General features: G+C 42.7%; 1 protein-coding gene and 1 long non-coding RNA gene across 8 annotated transcripts in view; both read right to left on the bottom strand.

Moving 5' to 3' along the window:
* FHOD3 (formin homology 2 domain containing 3) overlaps positions 1–3,591 on the bottom strand; it is a 379,358-nt gene extending 375,767 nt beyond the window's left edge. For all 6 annotated transcript variants that reach the window (XM_065667731.1, XM_065667733.1, XM_065667735.1 and 3 more), the window contains exon 1: positions 3,089–3,591. In XM_065667731.1, coding sequence (XP_065523803.1) covers positions 3,089–3,253 — 165 coding nt within the window. In that variant the 5' untranslated portion in view covers positions 3,254–3,591. The remainder of the gene's footprint in view (positions 1–3,088) is intronic.
* An 11,609-nt stretch (positions 3,592–15,200) lies between these two features.
* Positions 15,201–18,159, bottom strand: LOC136009305 (uncharacterized). Of its 2 annotated transcripts, none has more exons than XR_010610477.1 (4): positions 18,002–18,159; positions 17,827–17,912; positions 17,101–17,238; positions 15,201–15,351 (listed from the first exon to the last, which is right to left on the bottom strand). It is a non-coding gene; the product is annotated as an uncharacterized LOC136009305 (long non-coding RNA). The 2 variants fall into 2 exon arrangements; XR_010610478.1 differs by having other exon boundaries at positions 17,842–17,912.
* Between the last annotated feature and the right edge of the window lie 2,053 nt (positions 18,160–20,212).

Genomic DNA, 20,212 nt, shown 5'->3' with positions numbered 1-20,212 from the left:
CTTAGGTGCTCCACCTCATCCAGATGCTTGCTGCATTCACGGCAGTAAAGCCCGTCCTGGCCAGTGTTCATGGAACTTGATCACCTAATTTCACTGTGCTCCTCCACAAGGATCTAAAACCACTGCCTCTCAGGAGACACTTCATAGATCTAGACTTGCATCCAGATTTAAGTATACTTGTATGTTTAAAAAGAGTAAGTAGTAAACCCAACATATGAAATCAAGAGTTGTACTTCAAGAGAACTGGACTAAACAAATGGTGCCCTTTGCAGTCAAGCTATAACATTTGTTGGTTACAAAATAAGCTATCAACAACATACTGCAACAGGTCAGGATGTCAAAATATTTTTCATTTAAGTTTTAAATGTTTTTCTTAATAATTGTTTATAATATTTAACTTACAATGACTTGCAATGCACAAGTTATTTTAACTACAAAAACACCAATGTCACTACAAATTTCAACTCGGTAATGGTGAAATCTTACACCCACTGAAGTGAGCTGCTACTAACTTCACTCAAATACATCCCACAGCAGTACATTGTCTATGAGGAGATGTACAAACCAGTGATTTGAAGGCAGCAAGCTGGCAGCACTGTTCAGAGAATAAGTGAATATTCATCCCAGTCAAAAGATGGTAACTTAAAAACTGATGAAAGAAAACTAGCACTGATCATTTGAACTTGCTGGCAGAAAGGCCACATGATTTCAGGAATGATTCAGACATAAGCATTACTATGTATTTGAGCTATTAACTCTTTAAATCTACTCCAAGATATTTTGCTTTAGACACCATCAAGATACTAAATGAACCATCAATCCATTAGCTCACTAATTTTCAAAGTAATTAAACAATGAAGACCCAAATGTGTCAATGTGAACTGACACCTAAATTTCAGCCTACACTCTTGGCTTTGACAGCCACATTCCTCTGAGATCACAAAGTTTGTCCTAATCTCTGGGAGAAGTGGAGCAAAATCTTCTATAGATCAGGTGAATACAGTCTTGAGGAAAAACTACAGAAATAATATCTCCACCTCCAAAAAAGAAAATGGAAAAAACCTGTGCTTAAAAAGCAACACAATTAATTAGCTCTACAAAATTACATACACGAAGATGTAATGCCAAACGCAGAAAGTAAGTGCAAGTGCACACAAAGAACTAAGCTTTCAATGTAACTAGTAAAGGTAAACAAATCTAATCAAGCTTTCTTTTTTTTTTTCTCCTTTTTAGAAGATAAGAGAAGAACAAGAGGCCAATCAAGGCACTCTGGAAGAGGCCCTGGTTCTGCAAACAGAAAGGTAACTGTAACCATATAAGCAGATTCCAGTGAGCCTGCCCACATCATTACAACTGTGGAAACAAAACGCTTGCAAGAGTCAGAACCTCAGATTAAGTGTCACTGGGCCAGGACTTCCTTTAGTAGAGTAGCTATCTTTCAATAGCCAGGTTTACAGCACCTCTAGATACTCAGGCCATCTTTCAACCGAAGTCTGCAAGTCCAGTTTCCAAACAATCAAACTTGATAAACACGCTGCACACTGAAACACAGGAGTTAAATGTATAGAAGTGGCCATGGATTGTAGATGGCTCCTAAAACACTAAATGGGGAAAGGAAAGGGGATAAGGGTAGTAGGGGGTGGTTCAGTACTCAAAGCAAAGCAAACACAAAGCACAGTGGAATACCCTTGAAAATCAGGCTGAATTAACTGTAAATCCAGATTTTAAACTATCTCTTTATTTACTTCATTAGGTGTCGGAATCCTTCCTGCACTTCTTTTAATTAGCTCTGACTCCAAAAAAAAAAAAAGCCTCCCTTGAAAACAATGGGACCAGTCTCTGAATTGGGGACAACTGAGCACATGAAAACAGAATTGACCCAGCACACCAAGACCTTCCAAAGGTTTTGTGCGCCAGGCAGAGCTCTGTTCACTGGATGCTGTATCCTTGGCAACTATTATGCAAGAAACCCTTCTACAAATGCAAAACTTCTGTCTGCTCCAAGAGCTTTTCTCTGAAATACTTTTATGGGGGTTTGGATATCCTTAAATCTAAGGGCACACACAGCTCTTTGTCATCTTCCCGCAAGCTCCCAAGAGCAAGATAGAACACAACAAATGATGTTAAGAGAGTATTTTCTTCCCACTTCATCAGACAGCAAATAAAAGTTTTACAACTTTAACTTTGTTTTCTTCTGCGAAGAAAAAAGAAGTGGGCATTTTCCCTTTTCTCTTTGGTGCGCTCTGCAGAACTAATGTGCAGATGCAAGATAATAATGAAAGGACATTATTATTATGTCAATCAATGGCACTGCTTTGAAAACTGAAAATTCAAGGATCATGCCCCGGTGCCTGACTTCAAGGGCAGAACTGCAGATGCCAGCACATGTATTAGAAGAAGTATGCAAGAAGAGATAGGCAAGATTCGTCAAGGGCCATGGCAGTAACATGCTGCAGCTCTTCGCAGGAGGCACTAGTAGCACCAATTGTTCCAAGGGCAGCAGACACGCTGCTGTTTTTACCAAAGCCCTGGCTGCTGCTGCCGAGCTCATTAAACCTCACCACAGCAGAGCTCGGATCCTGCCCGCGCACCCATGCTCCTCACAGCTCGGCTGTCCTCAAACAACACGTTATTCCTCAGTATCCCCAGACACTCAGACATAGCTACCAAGGGGCAGGCATGTAGCATTTAATACCCAACGAGGGCTTTGGTTTGGTGAGCGTTTTTTTCTCCTAAGGAAAACCGTACAGCAGCTACAGCTAACCAGAAATGGTAGCTGCTCCTGAAGGCGTTTGGGAACGCAGGAGCGCAGCCCCCGCTGGCGTCCCCCCGGGACTTAGGAGAATACTTATACTGCCGGACCGAGGGTTAGCGCCGGTGGGGCAGGAGCCAGTGGGACACGGGGACAGGCAGGGCAGCCTCTCCGCCGGGCGCCCTTCCCGCACTGCCCCGCCGGGCTGCGGAGCTCCGGCTGCCTCCGCACAAGGTCCGAGGCCCGTCCTCACCGCAGCCGGGCTCCCGCGGATAAGCCGCTGCCCTTCGCCCGGTGCCCCCCACACATACCCCCTTCTCTCCCCTCCCGCGGTACCTTCTGCGGGGCGCGGAGGAGGCGGTGCACCCCGGCCAGCTGTGTGGCGAGCGGGATGTCCTCCCGGAACGTGTACAGCGGAGGCCGGGTGGGCTCGGGGAAGTTGGTGCTGTTGAAGGGGTCTGTGTCATCCAGCAGCTGCACCCGGCACACCAGCGTGGCCATGGCGCATCCATCCACCGCCGCGGCGGGGGCGCGGGCGGGGGGACCGGCACCCCCAAGTCACCGACACCGAGGTGCTGCTCGCCGCCGGCTGCAAGCGGCACTCGTTCCCTCCCAGCCGCAGCAGCAGCAGCAGCCTGGCTGGCCCGCCGGTCGGCAGCCTACCGGCTACCCAGCGAGCGCCAGCCGCCTCACTGCCGCCGAGCCTCAGGGAGGCGGCCCATAGCCCCTTCCCCGCCGGGATCCACGAGTGCGGGCACGCTTCAGGCCGAAGAAGAAGGAGGCGGCGCCGGAGCCGCCGGGCGCGGGCAGAACAGCGGCGGCGGCAGCAGCAGCTCCTCCATGCCCGGCCGCTGCGCGCCGAGCGGGCAGCGGGACTGCTGCGGCAGGGACACGCACACCGGCGGCACCGGGCGGAGGCCGCCAGCGCCCCCCCGCGGCCACAGGCGGCGGCACCGCCCCCAAGGGCGCGCAGGCGGTTCCCCTCTACCCCCGGCCTGAGGAGACCTCCCGGCACCGGGCGGCAAGGAGGGTGCGCCGGGGATCCTCAGCAGGCCGGACCGTTAACCTCTTCTACAGCGGCGGTGAAGAGGGAAGGCAGCATGTCCCCGCGCAGCGCCTCTCCCCTTCCCTCTGCGGGCTGAGATGTTCGCTTTAGGGCGGAATAACGGCTGCTGGGGGGGGAGAGGGGCTGCGGCGGTCAGCCTCTTACAGCGCGGAGGGGACGCGCAGGGTCAGTCCCCTCCTTTAGCAGTATGCTTGTACCTTGCTGTCACAGGCACCCCAGGTGTTCTAAATCTTTAGTGTAATATTTACACAGTTTAAAAAGGAAGCTTAAAAAAACCCGAATGATTAGAAGCTGACCTGAAACCTGGGCTTTCCACCAGGATTATTAGGTGGGTTTCTCTGTATCTGTACAAAACCCTCTTTGCCATTATGGTTGTATGAACTCAGAGTCCTTTTGGCTTTCCAGCACTTCGGGCCTAAACGGTATCTCTGTTCTGGGCAGGACGCACCAGGAGCTGCCAGGTCTCACACCCTGCTGTCCTTTTGCCTTAGGCCTGCTCTCTCCTCACAGGGGAAGATCGGGATGAAGCATAGGGGCAGGCACAGACCCCAGCATTGCGCTGTCCGAGTTGAATAGGTACTGTGCTGCCAGGTCTGCAACCCCACCTGTGGGAATTGGGGGTGCACGTGCCCTGGTGCAGTCTTAGGGGAATGAGGGGGGGTAGGAGAGGGACCATGAAATAAGTTACAGGTGAAATACAGAGAATGAAGGGTCTCACTGTTCTGGGGGCATGGCTGAATTTCCACAAGCTGAGCATCTATCTGCCCAAGAGCATGTGCCATACTTTACAGGGTTCATGATTGCCTGTCCTTTGATCCTTCACAGAGAGGGCTGTGGGACAGGAGCTGTAGCACTGTGAGAAACAGGGGATTTATCACAGATATGTGTCTTAAGCAAGAAAGCATGACCTCTAGATCGTAGTGTTGGCATGAAGCAACTGTTTCCTCCCAAAATGATTACTGGTATGGGAGTATTGGTCAGCGCTGGGAGAAAAAGGGGATTTCTGTCCACACGTGATCTGTCCTTCTGTTTCTGTTATTCTGGGGACTAATTTGTCATTATTCAGTTTGGCCAGCAGTTAAGCATATTTTCAGAAAGGAGCATCTAACATAAGGACTGCTAAAGCCAAGATGGATTTTAAAACTCTGAAGCTATCCTGCCATTTCAGACATTTCACTGCCAGTCTTTTATCCACTCCTTTCTTTTTTTCCCTCAGCTCTGACCCAAAAAAAGGGCCTATGGGTTGTGTCACGCCATTTCTCAGCAGCACTCCCCTCTCCCTTTCCCTCTCCTTTCTCTTTCCCTCTTATTCTTCTTTTCCTTCTCCCTTCTCCCTCTCCATTTCCCTCTTCTCACCTATCTCTTGCAAAGTTTTATTTATTCAGTGCAGCAGCTAAAACAAGGCAATTGGGCAACTTGCCTTCTTGCTGTCACCCTGCAGCCTTCTAAGTGAACATTGATGGCTTTCTAAAGACCTTAACACACAGTAAAATTCAAGCAAACAGCCAGATACTGCCTGTCAGAGGTACACAGCATGAGGCACTACGGGCATTGCATCTGGAAAGACAATCAGAGACATGACAAGAGCAGTATGTGTGGTTGTCCTACCCCATTCCTCCTCACAGAAGGTGAGGCCTTCTCAGGGTGAGAGAGAGCATTTTCCTCAGTCACACTGAGCAAAATCAGCATTCAGGGGCTCTGGGAATCCAGGCTGTTGTCCTTCTGCCTTCAGTCGTATCATAGAGTAGTGAGTCCCCTTCCTGGGGTAGGCAACTGAGATGGGCTGCGTTACTTCCTGACCTTAGGATCCTTGAGTCCATCCCACAAGCCCTTTCCAAAATTCAAAGCCTGTGCACAATCAAGTAAAGTTCACAGTTTTCAGCTCCTAAGTTCTTTTTATTAAAAAAAAAAATAAGGGGGGGGGGGGAATCCTTCACACACACGCATTTTCCAGGAATGAAACATAACTCAGGAGTTTTCATTTAAGGTTGATTTATTCTTCTTAACTCATCCCATTATTGGCATTAGTTAAAAATACATTGTTGAAGGAGTTCAGATGCTGTGTCAAGCTTAAATTTGAATTTTATAATTGTTGAAACCTGAATGTTGAAATAACATATTTTTTGTCTTTAATTTCCCCTTTTTTATTAAAAAATAAAAAATTTATTTTTGATGGAAAGTTATTGAAAGCATATTCTCTAACCCAAGGACCACCCAGACACAACGTAAATATGTATTTAAGCAGTTTTAAAAAATTATACTATGTACTGGAGCAATTGGAATAGCTCCACAGGATTATTAGTTTTTTCCTTTATAACATCATGTCAATACAAATCTAGATGCATGATTGTGAAATTACAGTGTAAGCATGTGAAGTGGCCCATCCTTTATCTTCTTTATCCCTCTCTGTCAGACAACTTGAAGTGCTTTCCAAATTTCATTCTTTCAACTTCAAGCCAATTTCAGTTATGGGAGAACAAAAGCAATTTTACCTTCCATGATTTATTTATTTAACATTAATAAAGCTGAAAAATAGCAGTCTGTTGGTAACAGTAATCAAAATGGGCTTGCAAACCACTGGAATTAAAGTGTGGTAATGAAAGTGCTGACAGATCCTTTACTGTAGTGATGGGAACAGTATTTCTGCCTTATCCACACTATAACCTGTAAATAACGCTTCGTTCTCATAGTGAAGTGTGGAGCGTGATTTATCTTCATTGTTAGCGTGGACAGGCAAATAGCCTAACACACTTCTCAAAATAATGGTGTGCAAGTGAAATCCAGTCTGTCACGAGACCAAGAATAACAATGTGGATTTCAGCCTCTTTCATCCAAGGATCTCAAAGCTCTTTGCTGCCATTAAATATTGCCTGCTTATTCCTGCCCCAGAGATGGGGAAACTGAGGAGCTGGCAGATCAAGAATACAGTTCTAATACAAAATTTTTGTTTACAAAAGTGGTTTTCTACTGTTTGCAATAGGAACGGAACTGCATATCACATGATTGGATAGTAGAAAATGTCCACAGAAGAGCCTACCTTGACAGGAAACTTTTACTTTGGGAGCTAAGGACTTGTGATGGCCCCCAAGATTGTCAGTGGTCTGAATCAAAACTTAATTGGGGAATCACACATTCAAATTTTTTCTTACTGAAAATTGTTCTCTTTGGTGGCTGGTAAATACTGTATGTGAAGTAATATAGTATGCTGCTGACACTGGCTAATGCTGTAGTTTGGTAGTGAAGGTGAGTTTGAGGTGCACAATTCCCAGATCCTTCAGCGTGCAAAGATCCTGCACAGATCTGTGAAAATCAATCCTTAGATCTATGGTCATACCACCCTAGGAACATTAGATACTCTGACAGTTGTCCTACAGAGTTTACCTTCTTCTGTGCGAGGTCTTCCCCTAAGGCAGCCAGGTCCTAAAGACGTAGCCACTGGTGAAACGGTGGAAAAGTGAGGTTTCTATCACGTGCACCCAGCACAGTGCTATTCAATACAGTCTTTGGTTTCACAAGCACACTTGCAGTCTCTTAGAGAACTCCTGCCTCCGTCGGCGCAAAGGCAAGGGGACTTAATTCATGCCACAGTTATTTTATTTCACCTTCACCGTTTAATGCTCAAGGCCTCCTGCCATATCCATTGCATGCTACTTAAACCCTGTTCTGATGACAGAACTAATTTCCTCAGGAGATTTCCACCAGTGCTCAGTACTGTAACAGATGAATGCTTCACAACTATTTATTAATTTATTGTCACAATGCTCCTCTGTGGGGAGGAAGTCATTTTACCCCCATTTTATGGATGTAGTGTTACCAGACATGAAATAAAGTCAAAAGTAACCACCACTGTTGGCTGTGCAAGTCCAAGCTTCCTACAACCAGATAATTGAAACCTCTAAGAATACTAAGTGTTAAGAGCACAGCTGACAGTGACCTCAGCTTAGCTTGGATAGATGTTCTATAGCCAACACCAGGCTGTGCAGAGGAAGAGGAAACATGCACAGTCAGACTCTGAAAAAGTTGCAGGGCTGACTTTAGAGTTGCAATGGAATTTTACTGTGGCAGCCTTTACAGGGCTAAATCATGAGATCTCTCGTGCCAGCCCTTAAGCCACTGGATTCATTCACTTTTAAGTGCCTCAGCAAGTAAGAGGTGAGCCTGTATAAACCAGTCTTCTCTCATTCTAAAGGGCATGCTTCCTGCTGTTTACTCTTAATAACCCTACACATTAAACTTCCAACCAAGGACCATCCGTGCTTTATCAAATTCCAGCTCTAGCTCTCTAGCCCATTGTGTCAGTGAGGTCACAAACATGCCTAAGGTGTCTGAGGACATAGGTGTCCTGGGGTTTGCGGAGGACACCAGGCATCACAGAAGAGCTATTTCTGCTTGCAGGATCTTTTACCATTCGTAATGTTATCGGACTATAACCATACATGATTTTTGAAACAATGACTGATTCTCCAGAGCTGGCCATTAAAATCAGACAGAAAACTGAGCTTCAAATCAAAGTCCTCCTTTCATTACTGTGATGTGTCTTTCATAGATTTTCTGTCCACTTTTCATTAATCTCCTTTTAAAAAGCAAAAGCTGCGTGGATTCCTGTAGGGGACATGAATGCTGTTCCTTTCATGGAAGTGGCTGGTTAGGATGAGAGGGAGGAGTTTGCACAGCTTGAAGAGTATGGCAAGGCAGAGAGTGAGGTGCACAGGAGAGACCTCAGATCCTGCAGATCATGCTCAGAGGGAATGAAAAAAAAAAAAAAAACCCCAAACCCTCATAAACAGCAGATAAGCACAAATTTCTGCTTATACTTTTGATATAAATTGACACCGATTTTATCAAAGATAATGATATCCTGTTAGTGTGATATTTCACCATAAAATTCAGCTGATCAGCCTTTCTTCGGAAATGTGAATACACTGCCATGGATTACATCCAGCAGTGTATGCAGTGAGCTAAGGACTAGCAAGGCCTATATTATTTAGCAAACAAATTATATTTTCAGATGCAATTTATGTCACTGCTCTTTCATTAATTTTCTTCTCAGCCAAAAAGCTCATGTTTCACACCCATTTGTACAGAAACCTTCTATTGTTAAACTGTCAAAGGACTAACAAGAAGGAAATGGTGACAATGCAACCTGCTCACAGACATGCTGTAGCTGTGGTGACCTTTATTGCTTTTACAGTCGAATAGAAGCAAATGCCAGTGGGCAACAGCCAAGAACGTGGTAGCCATTTGTTGGCACATCACCATAACTGAGGACTTCTGAAAAACTATCAAGGCACAGTTCATTTTCTAAAGTATTTTCTAATGAAAGTAAGAACATCCTTCCCTTGAGGGAAGCAGCGCACTTTAGTTTGAAATCTGGGCACCTGAAATTTGCTTTAATTTATATCTTACCATCAACATTAACCCACCAATTAAGTAATACTTATCACCTCACTTTATATCTCCTAAGGCAGTACTGAGTTTTGCCTTTGTGATTTGTATAAAATAAACTTTGAAGGAGAAAAGCCAGTTTGCCATTTTGCATTTTGGGTATCCACTTTGCATTGGAGATGCTCATTTCATGCAAGTAGATCTAGAAATTTGGAAGGTTGAAACAAATGTGTTTCAAGGGTAAAAGTGTTTATGGGAGAAGACCACAAATGCTTGAAGGTGTGCTTGACAGTTTATCAACAAAGTGAGCTTCTACGGCATTTAAAACTCATCTTCGTAGTTGGGTTTTTACACCTTAGATTAATTAGCTGCTAAGTAAGATGCTAATTAAAATTTGCTTTCCCCACTCAGTGTATACACATCCAACACGTGTATTCCAAGCGTGGACCAAGAATAAATATTTGTGGTTTGAAAAAAACTCCTTGAAAAAAAAATTCCTATCAACTTCTATAAACATGTGAAGTGACTGTACATAATACAGCATCATTTATGTTGACATAAGGGGTCCTATGCTGATATAAGCATACCCAATGCAAAATTACATGGTACTAAATGTTTACATATTTGCATGTTTACAAAAACACAAGGTAATAAACAGCTTTCTGTGGACAGTTATGTCAGAAGAATATTAGGCCTAGTTACCAATATCACCTACTCCAGCGTGAAGAGCGAGAAAATTCATCATAGGAAAAGGCAAGATAATTTGTACATATTATTTTAATGATACAAACAATTTAGAAAATGTTTTTGTGTTCTCCACAACAGCTTTAGTTTTAAATGCTCTTCTTCAATACAGTTTTCTAAGTCCCTATGTTCTTATATGAGTGTAATCACTCCTTCCTTTCTTGAATACCGGGATACATGTGACCTCCCTGTGGTCTCACAGCAATGAATACCACAAGCTAAATATAATTTTGGGACTCACCTATTTTTTATTTTTTTTAAATCTTGCATTGTAAGACAACTACATATACATTAATATTTTTCCTTTTTTACAGTATTCATTGTTTTCAATAGTTCTATCATCTTCATGTTTATTCACTTCCTTTGTAAAATAAACAAATTTTATTCCTCTCTTCAAGTAGAAGCTTTACATTCCTCTGCTGTTTTTTTAGTCTATCTCTGAACATGCTGTAGGTTTGGCTTATATTTTGGGGAGTGGAAAGACAAAAATTGGACAGAGAACTGTAAGAGTAAAAAGAAACAGTCTCCATAAAGCCATTGTAATGTTTTCTGTATTACTTTCCATCCCATTGTTTATGCATCCAAATGTTATTTATTAATTTTTTGCCTTTCCAGCCCCTGGTGTACACAGAGCAGGAGTTTCATCTAACTCTTCAGAGTCAAATCATGATATGTTCCTGGAATGGACACAGTTCCTATAGAACATAATAGAACCTCTTCCAATGTATAGCAGATACACATTGCATATTTTAGGTTTTCTGGATAATTTGTTGGAAAGACTGGTCTTACCTCATCTCTCTTGTGTACATCAATGTGCACATAAATGTGATCATAAATATTTGTATGCATAGGCAAACAGAGAACTCATGCATATCCCATGCTTATGGGAGCAATTTAATGTGTCACTTGGGCTGCAGGTGGCCATTTTGAGCATTGGCTTTTTGAAGACCTGCAAAATAATTCCTCACTAGGATTCTTAGTTAAAATTTCCTGCTTGAGGGATGAATAGCACAAGAATGCTGTTGCCTTCAGGCCAGCCAGCTGTTTTCTGTTTTGCGAATTTAAAATGTCTTCTACCTAGGCTGTATCCTGAGGTTGTGGCTTGCAACTCAGAAAATGTCCATTTCTCTTTCCTTGAAGAAACAGGAAGGTGTCCCTGTGTACTCCGAATGTATAGAAACCTGTTGAACTGGTTAAAGCTAGTAGGCCTGATACTCAGACGTGTGCCACTTGAGACCAGTCAGCTATGGAGTTTGCCTTCTGATTTTACTTTTCAACTCAGTCCTTTGGACTTCTTCGAAGTGGCAAAGAAAAAGAAAACTAACCAGCAAGCCATCACAGAGGTTGCTTGTGTGTCTCCTTGAGGCAATGGCAGTGCCAGATGGTCACAAGCAACAGCTTCTTCCCCAACAGGCTCTTCACTCTGCCACCCTCGTCTAGGGTAGAAGGTGGCACATCTGCCTTCTTGACACGAGCAGGAACTCAATATCAGAAAGCTTCTGGTATGCTCTGGGCCCAAAACTTGGGACTACTCTATTCGTGTGACAAGTCTTTTGTCCCAGTAGACTACACAGGCTTTGAGCTAAACGTGGAGGCAATGTTTGTAGTATTAGCAATGATAAAATTTAACTTTTAACAAGGAAGAGTGATAGCAAAATCCAACTCATCTGAGCATTTACAAACAGAGGTTATCTCACTTTGAAATTAATGTCTGGCTTTTATCATATAGTCACAGCACTTTTAATCGAGAGAAAGGCAGCCCCTAATGGAGCTGTTTGTTTAGTTCATGCTATTCGTAAAACTCCCCTGGGTACTAGCAAATCCAGTTTACCACTTGAACTGTTCAGCCAGAAGGCATTAAAACCTATGGTTCAATGTGACACTGCTTCCCCCTTTCCACCCTTCCAAAAGTACCCCAAAACAAACCTCCAATATGTAATGCTGCTTGGCTGGTCCTCAGCCAGTAAGTGCAATCTGCTGGCATTTGAGGCAAGGGGTACAAATGGACACACCTAATTCAGGAGGACATTTTATTGTCATGAAACATTTTTTTTTTTAATATTTTATTATTAATGTTGAAAATGTCCTCTGGTTGGAAACTCATTTACGTCAGCATACTGCCCTCTGCTTGTTAATCCTTCGCTGTAGAAGGGTAATTCTCAATCTTATCTCTATGAAAAGCTTTTAGGTTTAATTTCTTAACTTTTGATTTTCCCTTCATTGGCTGCTGAACAGTGCAAATAACCTGTAGATCTCTGCTGAGATAAGGGAGTTTTTGCTCAAGGTCACTGTGTTCAAATAGACTTATGCAGCTCCTGCTAAACCATGTAATCAAGATTGAGAAAATGACCTTGCCCTACCTCTCCTTTTGAGCCCCCCAAGTAAACGCATGTGAGGCTGTGAGCATTGGAAGTTAATGAGGCTGCAGCCAGAGTAAGTCTGTGAGATCACAGATGAAGCACATATGGCTGAGGAGGATCACAGACAGCTTTCCTGTTAAAGGAAAAGCCAGCAATGAAGTTCAGCTAAGACATAGATAAAGACAGGGATAGTCCTGATTCCCAGCAGGATACATGACTTAGGCTGATGAACTCAGTCTATCGGTCAGCACGAAACTACTCACGTTCAGCACTGCGATAGCCATAAATACTGCCCCAACATCTGCACCCTCAGTGCAGTATGCTGCTGCAGTCAGAACATCTCTGGATATTCCCAGATGAAGTATGATACTTGCACAGTGTACAGATTTAATATGGCTTAGTATGTTACACAAGGGGAAAGTATTGGGTTGGTGACTGATACCTGCAACAATGAACCAGTGTTTTGTGGTATTCAAGTCAATAGACAGTCCGTCATTCACGTTTTATTAATCAAAACCAGTTTGGAATACTGGAATACCCTCCTTGACATGGCCATATTTCTTCCCCAGCACCAACCACCCCTGCCCCCCCCCAAAAAAAAAAGTTTTTTCAGTGTTGGATAGGTGAGAATTTTCCTTCTTTTCTTAGGGCAGAATCTCAGCTCCATGTTGGAAGGATATCTGCAGTCATGATTCCATGCAGATTCCATGACAGCAGAGTTAAGCCCCGAAGGGAAAAAATAGGAGCTTGTGCAAACCTGCTGAGAATTACTTTGTTACAAAACTGAAGCAAAGCAAAAAAAAAGCTTGAATATTCATATAAAAGTGATGCAAATCAAGAGTAATAGCAGAGTATGAATATGATTGTTCTGGGACAGATAAATTCTTACGCTTGCCCTACCTGCTGTCTCTGAAAGTAAAGCAAGGTTAAAGGCAGCTAATACCCATGAAGCTAAGGAGCCAAGCTGTCAACTGAATGTAAAAGTATGAGAAAGCAGAGGCATTGTATTAAAACAATTAGAAAATCCATGGTGCTTAATCATAAAGAATATCCTTATATCTGAGCCCATGATCAGAGAGTATCGTTGTGGGATCTGTGCAATCACACAGCAAGCAATACATCCTAATGGGCTTTGTAGCTAATGAGGAATGACACAAAATGCAAATCTCGTATTAATCTGGATTAAGCAGAGAAAACAAACTTGGTTTAAAGCTAGCCTTGAAAACAGAAGGTCTAATCCTGAGCCTGCTTATATGGGAGTGTTAAACTAAATACAGTAGGAATGGGGTGTTTGTTCAGGGGAGAACAAAGCAGCAGGCAGCCCATTCCTGGGGAGGCAGCCCTACACACTGCCAGCAAGAGTGTTGCTCCTTGCAGTGAAATATGGGTCATGGGATCGCACACACACACAATTAATAAGCCAAAACCAACACTGGCGGGGAACATTAGGCTCATTTGTTTAATTATTCACTACAGCCAAAGTCTGTTGTTCATTTGATTTCAGAATCTGGGCAGCACTGATTTGTGCTGGATTGGTCCCCATTCAGATCTGCCTCTAGACCAAACAAGGGAGTTTCTGATCCAAGCAATGGCCACATCTAAGAAATCTGGATAAAGTAGTATTTAGCTTTTGTCTAGGAGTTATGAACAGTCTGCAAGGTATAACGGCTTAAATTGACACATGCCAAAAATCACTAAGCTTTCAACAGCTGTATTATGTATCAAAAAGCATTTTTATATGTAACATTCATGAGGAAAACAATAACAGACTAAAATCAGATTCATTCAAACACTCAGGAATTCGTCGAGAAGCTTGATTATTGTTTTTTTGAAGAACATTGATGTCATTAAAATATGCCATTTCAGATACATGGAAACATCTCATGCAGATGTGTCAGGGCTAACAGCAGTTTAAAAGGAGTATTTTGTCACATCGCATATGAAAATTATGTAAAGATAAAGAATACTTTGATCATCAGAATTTGTGTGGCTGGAGAAACTCTCATTCCGTGATATTCTTCCAAAGAGTTGTGTTCAGTCCACTGTGAGCAGAAATAGATGCCCAGACTTCAAAACCTGTAGGGGGGTGAGCAGTAATCCATCAGCCATCCCAGCAGGGGTCAGAAATTGTTTTGCATGGAGTAAAACTAAGGTATCTTATCTTTTGACCAGGAGACACAGACTGAGTAGAGATCAACTCTGAATTTTATTATTTGATTATTTTCTAAAGGAGAGGTGAAAACAGCTGGTGCCCCTGGGGTATTAACAGTGGGATCTGGCCACCAAACTGACTCAGTGCTTGCATGAGGAAGATGGAACTGATGGAGAATGTCAGGCATCAGCTTTTCTGCAACAATAAAGTAAATAATGACCATATAGCTAAAACTGCTTCTAAGCCTAAATACCCAGTAGGCAGAATATGAAGAAAAGACTCTGTGCTATGTTCCTGTGATCAGACTCAGGCACTTAGTGCATGTCTGGACATTGAGGGGTCCTGACCTCTCTCAGCTGGTCTGTGGATTTCAGTATCTAAGTAGCTGAACAGGAGCTTGCAGGCTCAGCACTTTCGTACATCAGGCCACCTGTTGAAGTATCTAAATATAGTTCTCCAAGCTTGACCTCAGGCTTGACAACCTCGGCCACTACCAACTGCTGTTGCACCTCCAGCAGTTATTCAGAAAACAGCTTGAGGATCCAGTGGGTCAGGAAATTAGCAAGACAACCCCAGCTCTCCCTGTGCAGAGAGAAAGGCAAAGCTGAATGCATTAGCAAAACAATGCAATGAGATCTGGCAAATAACTGAAGCATGAGGAGCCACCACGTTATCGCTTAGAACTAAAGCTGGTGCCTAGCTGAAGCTTGCTACTGAAGAGCTAATGGAAATTGAGCTGTACATATTTCTTCTAGTGGCTGTATCATGTTCAGGGTACCAAAGGATAAAAAAAACCTAACTGCTGTACATAGCTTGAACGTGGAAACTTGTATAGGTTTTCCAATACTGGATGCGTATCTTTGCCTCTCCGTGTAAACACTGATTTGAGAACCTGTCAAAGTGATTGGAGAACAGATTTTAGTGCTAAAAATAAATCAGGTAGTCTCTAAAGTCAAAAGATGTAGCTATTATGCACAGGGATACTTGCATGCAACCTTTTGCTTTTCAAACAAGATCATTGCAGCAGCATAAGTGGATAGATCTGTGTATGCAGCTGTAGTACTGCTGAGAAGACTCACACCAGTGTAGTTATTCCATTTCTGCTGTAATGACCACCTCAATCTTCAAAAAAAGTCTTTCACATTGCTAGACCTGCAGAGACCCTGTACTTCTGTGTATAGTATGTAAACAGCACTGTTACCATTTCTGTGAACACAGCCCTTGGATTAGTGATTCCACAAGATGATCAGGCAGCATCTTGTCACTGGGATTAGCACACCTCATTATCAGTGTAAGAGAAAAAGCAAAGATCTGGGTTCTTAGCACACTTGGTACGCATAAACAAAAATACTACTGAACTACAGTCCCTTCTCAATTGAAAACCTTTTTCTGAACACCAGAGGACCCGCTGAGGAACACACGACAGAATGAATGCCAGGAAACAATGTGGTATTACAGAAGAAAAAGCCAGTGCAGTTGCAGTAGTTGATGTGCCTCTCTGCTGGGGGGTATTAGTCAGAGACCATGAGTTCTGAAGATCGCTTTCACTGGTCTTAATTAAACAAACACTGACAGTCCAAGTATCGAGAGCTATTTCTAGTGAGATCTTTGAACCTTGTTTATGGCTAGCTGGCCCCCAACAGCAACCACCTGACAGTTGGTGATACCCCCCAGCTACTGCTGAGCCCTCCAGCCCTTCATACCACTCAGCTGGGGAAGCAGAACTTCCAGCCAAGATGCCAAACACCACCATCAGCATCGGGCGCTAGCTCCCATACAGTGCATTCACAAACAGTTATGAGCCCCACATGCATCTCCACCATGTTATTTCTTCAGACCAGTTGCATACAATAATGTTGGTTTTACACCCTGGAAATCATTATAGCTGGAGAAAGTTACTCCTCGAGACAGTCTGTGCTCACAGACAGATGCTGGACTGTTATAACTTCTTTGCTACTGACTTACAAATGCTAATGTTTTTCAGTGAACCTTACGCTTTAAATAGAAATGATGAGGGTCATGTCAAGTCAGGCTGCAGGACTTTTTCTGTTGACTGATGGATTGCAGTATGCCTGGAGTGAAGGGTTTGGTCCTATTTTACCTCCAGTTAATTGATTACCAATTAACTTGAGTTAACTGAACTCAATGCTAAGTGCTGGTCTAGACATGCCACAGATGTTTGTTCCAGGACATTCTGAAGAAAAACCACAAGTATTTGAGTGCTGGAAGAAAAAAAATGTGTGGAATATCCAGCACATTCGCAATTGTGCTATTAGGTCAAGTTAGCATTGCAATTAATTACCACGGAGTTAAGGGTACTAAAAATGCTGGCACTAACATTACTTAATGAATTTGGTGTTCCAGATTGCCACTGACAGAAATTAATTCTTTTGTGTCACTTGGAGTTGATACGTGAGAATTCACTGGTCTCAGAGTGCAAGGTTATAATAAATATGTAAATGTTTTGGGTAAAATAAACTTAGTTACACAAATAGTAGCAATTTTCTTGTTTGCAATTTCTACTTAAAATACTAACAATGTATTTACATTACATCTTTGCTTAGGTATGTTAATTAACTGAAGCTTAACAGTCATAAACCACGAGGAATGTAATGAAGAAAACTAGTATTTGCTTTACTACCTTTTTCCGTACTTTAAAATATTGATGTAAGCCCAGTTTTTACATTCTTATGCTTTCCCCCATCTCTTAAATCACCCCCCTTTGTCTTCTTAAATCTTTGTTCTTCATGGGTGGGAACAAGCAGCTCCACATCTCAACCTGTTCCAATTAAAGTAACACAAAAAACAACATTGTAATATTTTCTTTGACTGACATCTTCTGGAAATAAGTGTTAAGATCAAATGATAAGCCAGTTCCTGCCCCATGCACAGCACATTTATGTTCTTAGTTGCAGCCTCCCACAGCAACACTGCCAGCCAAGTGGGATATCTTGTGGTATTTGCAGTTTGTACCTAAAATTTTATCCCCTGCCTTTCCACAGGCAAACCTCTCAGCTTCCTTGTGTTAAGTGAAAAAGCAGTAAGCAGATGTTTGGCCTTTGGCTCTGCCACAGACATGTAAATCATGGAAGTCACATGCAGGACAAGGAAGAACTGGCATTATGTTGCTGTCTGGGGAATGGGCCTTTCAGAGAGTCCTTTTTAAGTACAGGGCATGAAGAATCCCAACAGCAGGCACAACAGAGGAGTAAAGTACCACCCTTCTACCACCCCACGCAGCGCTTGTGGGGTGGGAGCCAACCATGTAAGTCACATGTACACAATACATGAACCTATGGGTTTGGGAGGGGGAAGCTACCAGAGAACATGCCTTGCATGCATAGTGACCTACAACAGATTAACTCACACATAAAGATACCACCTCTAGTACCAGTTTCTAAAACTTGCTTCAGTCTCTGGCCTATACGTAGGACAAACACTTAAGTCAAATGTCTGTAAGAAACGTATGACAGAATTCATCAGTCAGTGATAGGAACAAGCTAGGAACTGAAGGATGAGCCTAAACCAGAGACAAGTCTTACCAACAGGGAATAACTCTTAAACAGGGAAGAAGCAGAGAATAAGACAGCCACAGGCTTCTCCCACACCCCACTGAACAATAGTAGGTGAAATTAGAGGTCACATCCAAGACCAATTCAAGAAAACCAGCACCAATTTAGAAATCCCCGCAGGCAACCCTAAGAACAAGTAAGCCTACAACTCAAAGGAAGTCAAATAGCCCCTGACCTTAAATAGACACCCCAGACTCATGGGCAGGGACTGGGGGCAGGTGAGCACAGTTAGGGCCATCAAAACCATTTAGTGCCCTCTGGGCCCTAACTGGAGGCTCCCTTCCCATCTGAGGGTGGGTACCTCCTTATAAAAGCGTGGGCTCTTAGGATACTGGTTGATTTTGTAGCCCTACCAGCTGCTGAGGTAGTAGAGTTTCTGTTGAAGTAATTTAGAGCAGAAAAATATGTTGTTGTTAATTTTTTTGTTTCTGTCTAAGGTTTTGGGGTTGTGTGAACCAGATTAGTGATAAACAGTGTCTGAGTGATAAGATTTCAGTGTGGAAGTGTAGAAGAGTTAGATGAATTTGCAGGGACTGTTAGTGCTCGAAGCAGTTGGTTTCTGGCTTGATATGGTTAATGGTGGAAAGGACTCCAAGTGATATTGGTTGTGTTTGGCAGATGGTTGAATAGACAAGACTGTATTTTATTTTTTAGAAAGCTAAACCTGTCTGCCTTTGGTAGCAATTGGCTGGGAATACCTGTCTGTCACAAATACCTCTGTCTTTATTTATGAAAAGAGTATAAGCCTCATGTAATTGTGTAAGGAGGCTATAGAAGTGTGGGAAAGAGCTGGGTTACTTTAGTGGTGGGAACTGAAATTGGTAAAGGATGGAGTCTGTGGTATGAGTGCCTGGATGTTTTCATTGCATCCAAAATTCTGCCTGTTGGAGGAGGTAAACTCAGCCATCCCAAAGAAAATTGGTGTGATGCTAGAGGTCTTGTTACAGGATTTCATTCACTCTTTCTGTGAATGAAACAGAAATTAAGTAAAAAGCAGTCTGTTTGCCAGTTGGTTTCACAGAGTGGTTGAGGTTGTTAAAGGACTTTCGGGGGTCATCTTGACAAAACCCTTTGCTTAAGCTAGTCTACCTAGACCTGGCTGTCTAGATTCATGTCCAGATGGCTTTTTAGTATCTCCAAGAAGGAACATAATTTGAGGTTGATGCAATGAGGACAACTGGGTTTACACTTGTAGGAGACCTATGATTTCTTTCAAAAACTCTGGCTTTAGTCTCCCCAGCAACTGGTGTTTATTAGGACATCCAGGGCCCTGGCAAGGTTCTGGTTTTCCCCAGAGTAAACTGATAGCTATAGAGGAAAGATAAATGTGCTGCTGGCTCTTCTTTTTTTCCTGAAAGTCAACTGAAAACTGTCACCTAATGTTATTTAGAACTGTCATGTTTAAACTGTATTTGTAATCTGGGTGATTCTTCACCTGCTGCCACCTTAGAGCCTCTTGCTATGTTTCTGTAACTTCAGGGAAATTACCTCCTTTGCATTTTCTTAGTAATAGTTTCTCATTCAAATGTGAAATTTAAGCATGTTAGTGTCTTTTGCTTAATTTTATGCTTTCCATTTGATACTTATTATAAGGCTGGAATAAAAGGGGTGTTCTCAAAAATTTACTCACAATGTCCACAAACATGGATAAGCTTTGACAGCTATAATATTATATAGGATAAGTTGCTGCTTTCTTCTTAGAACTTAATTTAAGGTTGGTCTGCAAAAGCTCCAAATGCTTCATTTAAAATAGGGAGGGTGAGTTTCTCATTGTCATGCCTCTTACTGTGTCCAGATTGGGTTACCCGTTGATAAACTTTTCATCTTGTCAAATTAATAGCTCCAGAAGCCTTCACATCTCTTCCTTTAAATACATTTGCTGCTGTGTGTTAATGGTATAGCTACTTTTCATTGAAATATGCCCTTTTCAGAAAAAGAAAAGGGACTTCATACCTTTGCATGTAGCTTATAAACTTCATTCTCACCCAAAGTTCTTATTCAGCGGCTGTTTGTCATCTGATAGCTGTGATTCCTGGAGGTGTTGCGGCCATATACATATGCTTTCTGCTTATTTTCTGTGTGACTTTTTTTTTTTTAGACCCTGAATAACATGTTACCAGAGTGCATTCTCACATTTTTATATGGAATTTTATTTCCTCAGATTTTCTTTTATGTATAGAA

This window comes from Lathamus discolor, chromosome 2, assembly GCF_037157495.1.
Source record: "Lathamus discolor isolate bLatDis1 chromosome 2, bLatDis1.hap1, whole genome shotgun sequence".
Classification (NCBI taxonomy): domain Eukaryota; kingdom Metazoa; phylum Chordata; class Aves; order Psittaciformes; family Psittacidae; genus Lathamus; species Lathamus discolor.
Note: the sequence above shows the minus strand (reverse complement) of the source record. Positions and strands in the feature narration are given on the sequence as shown.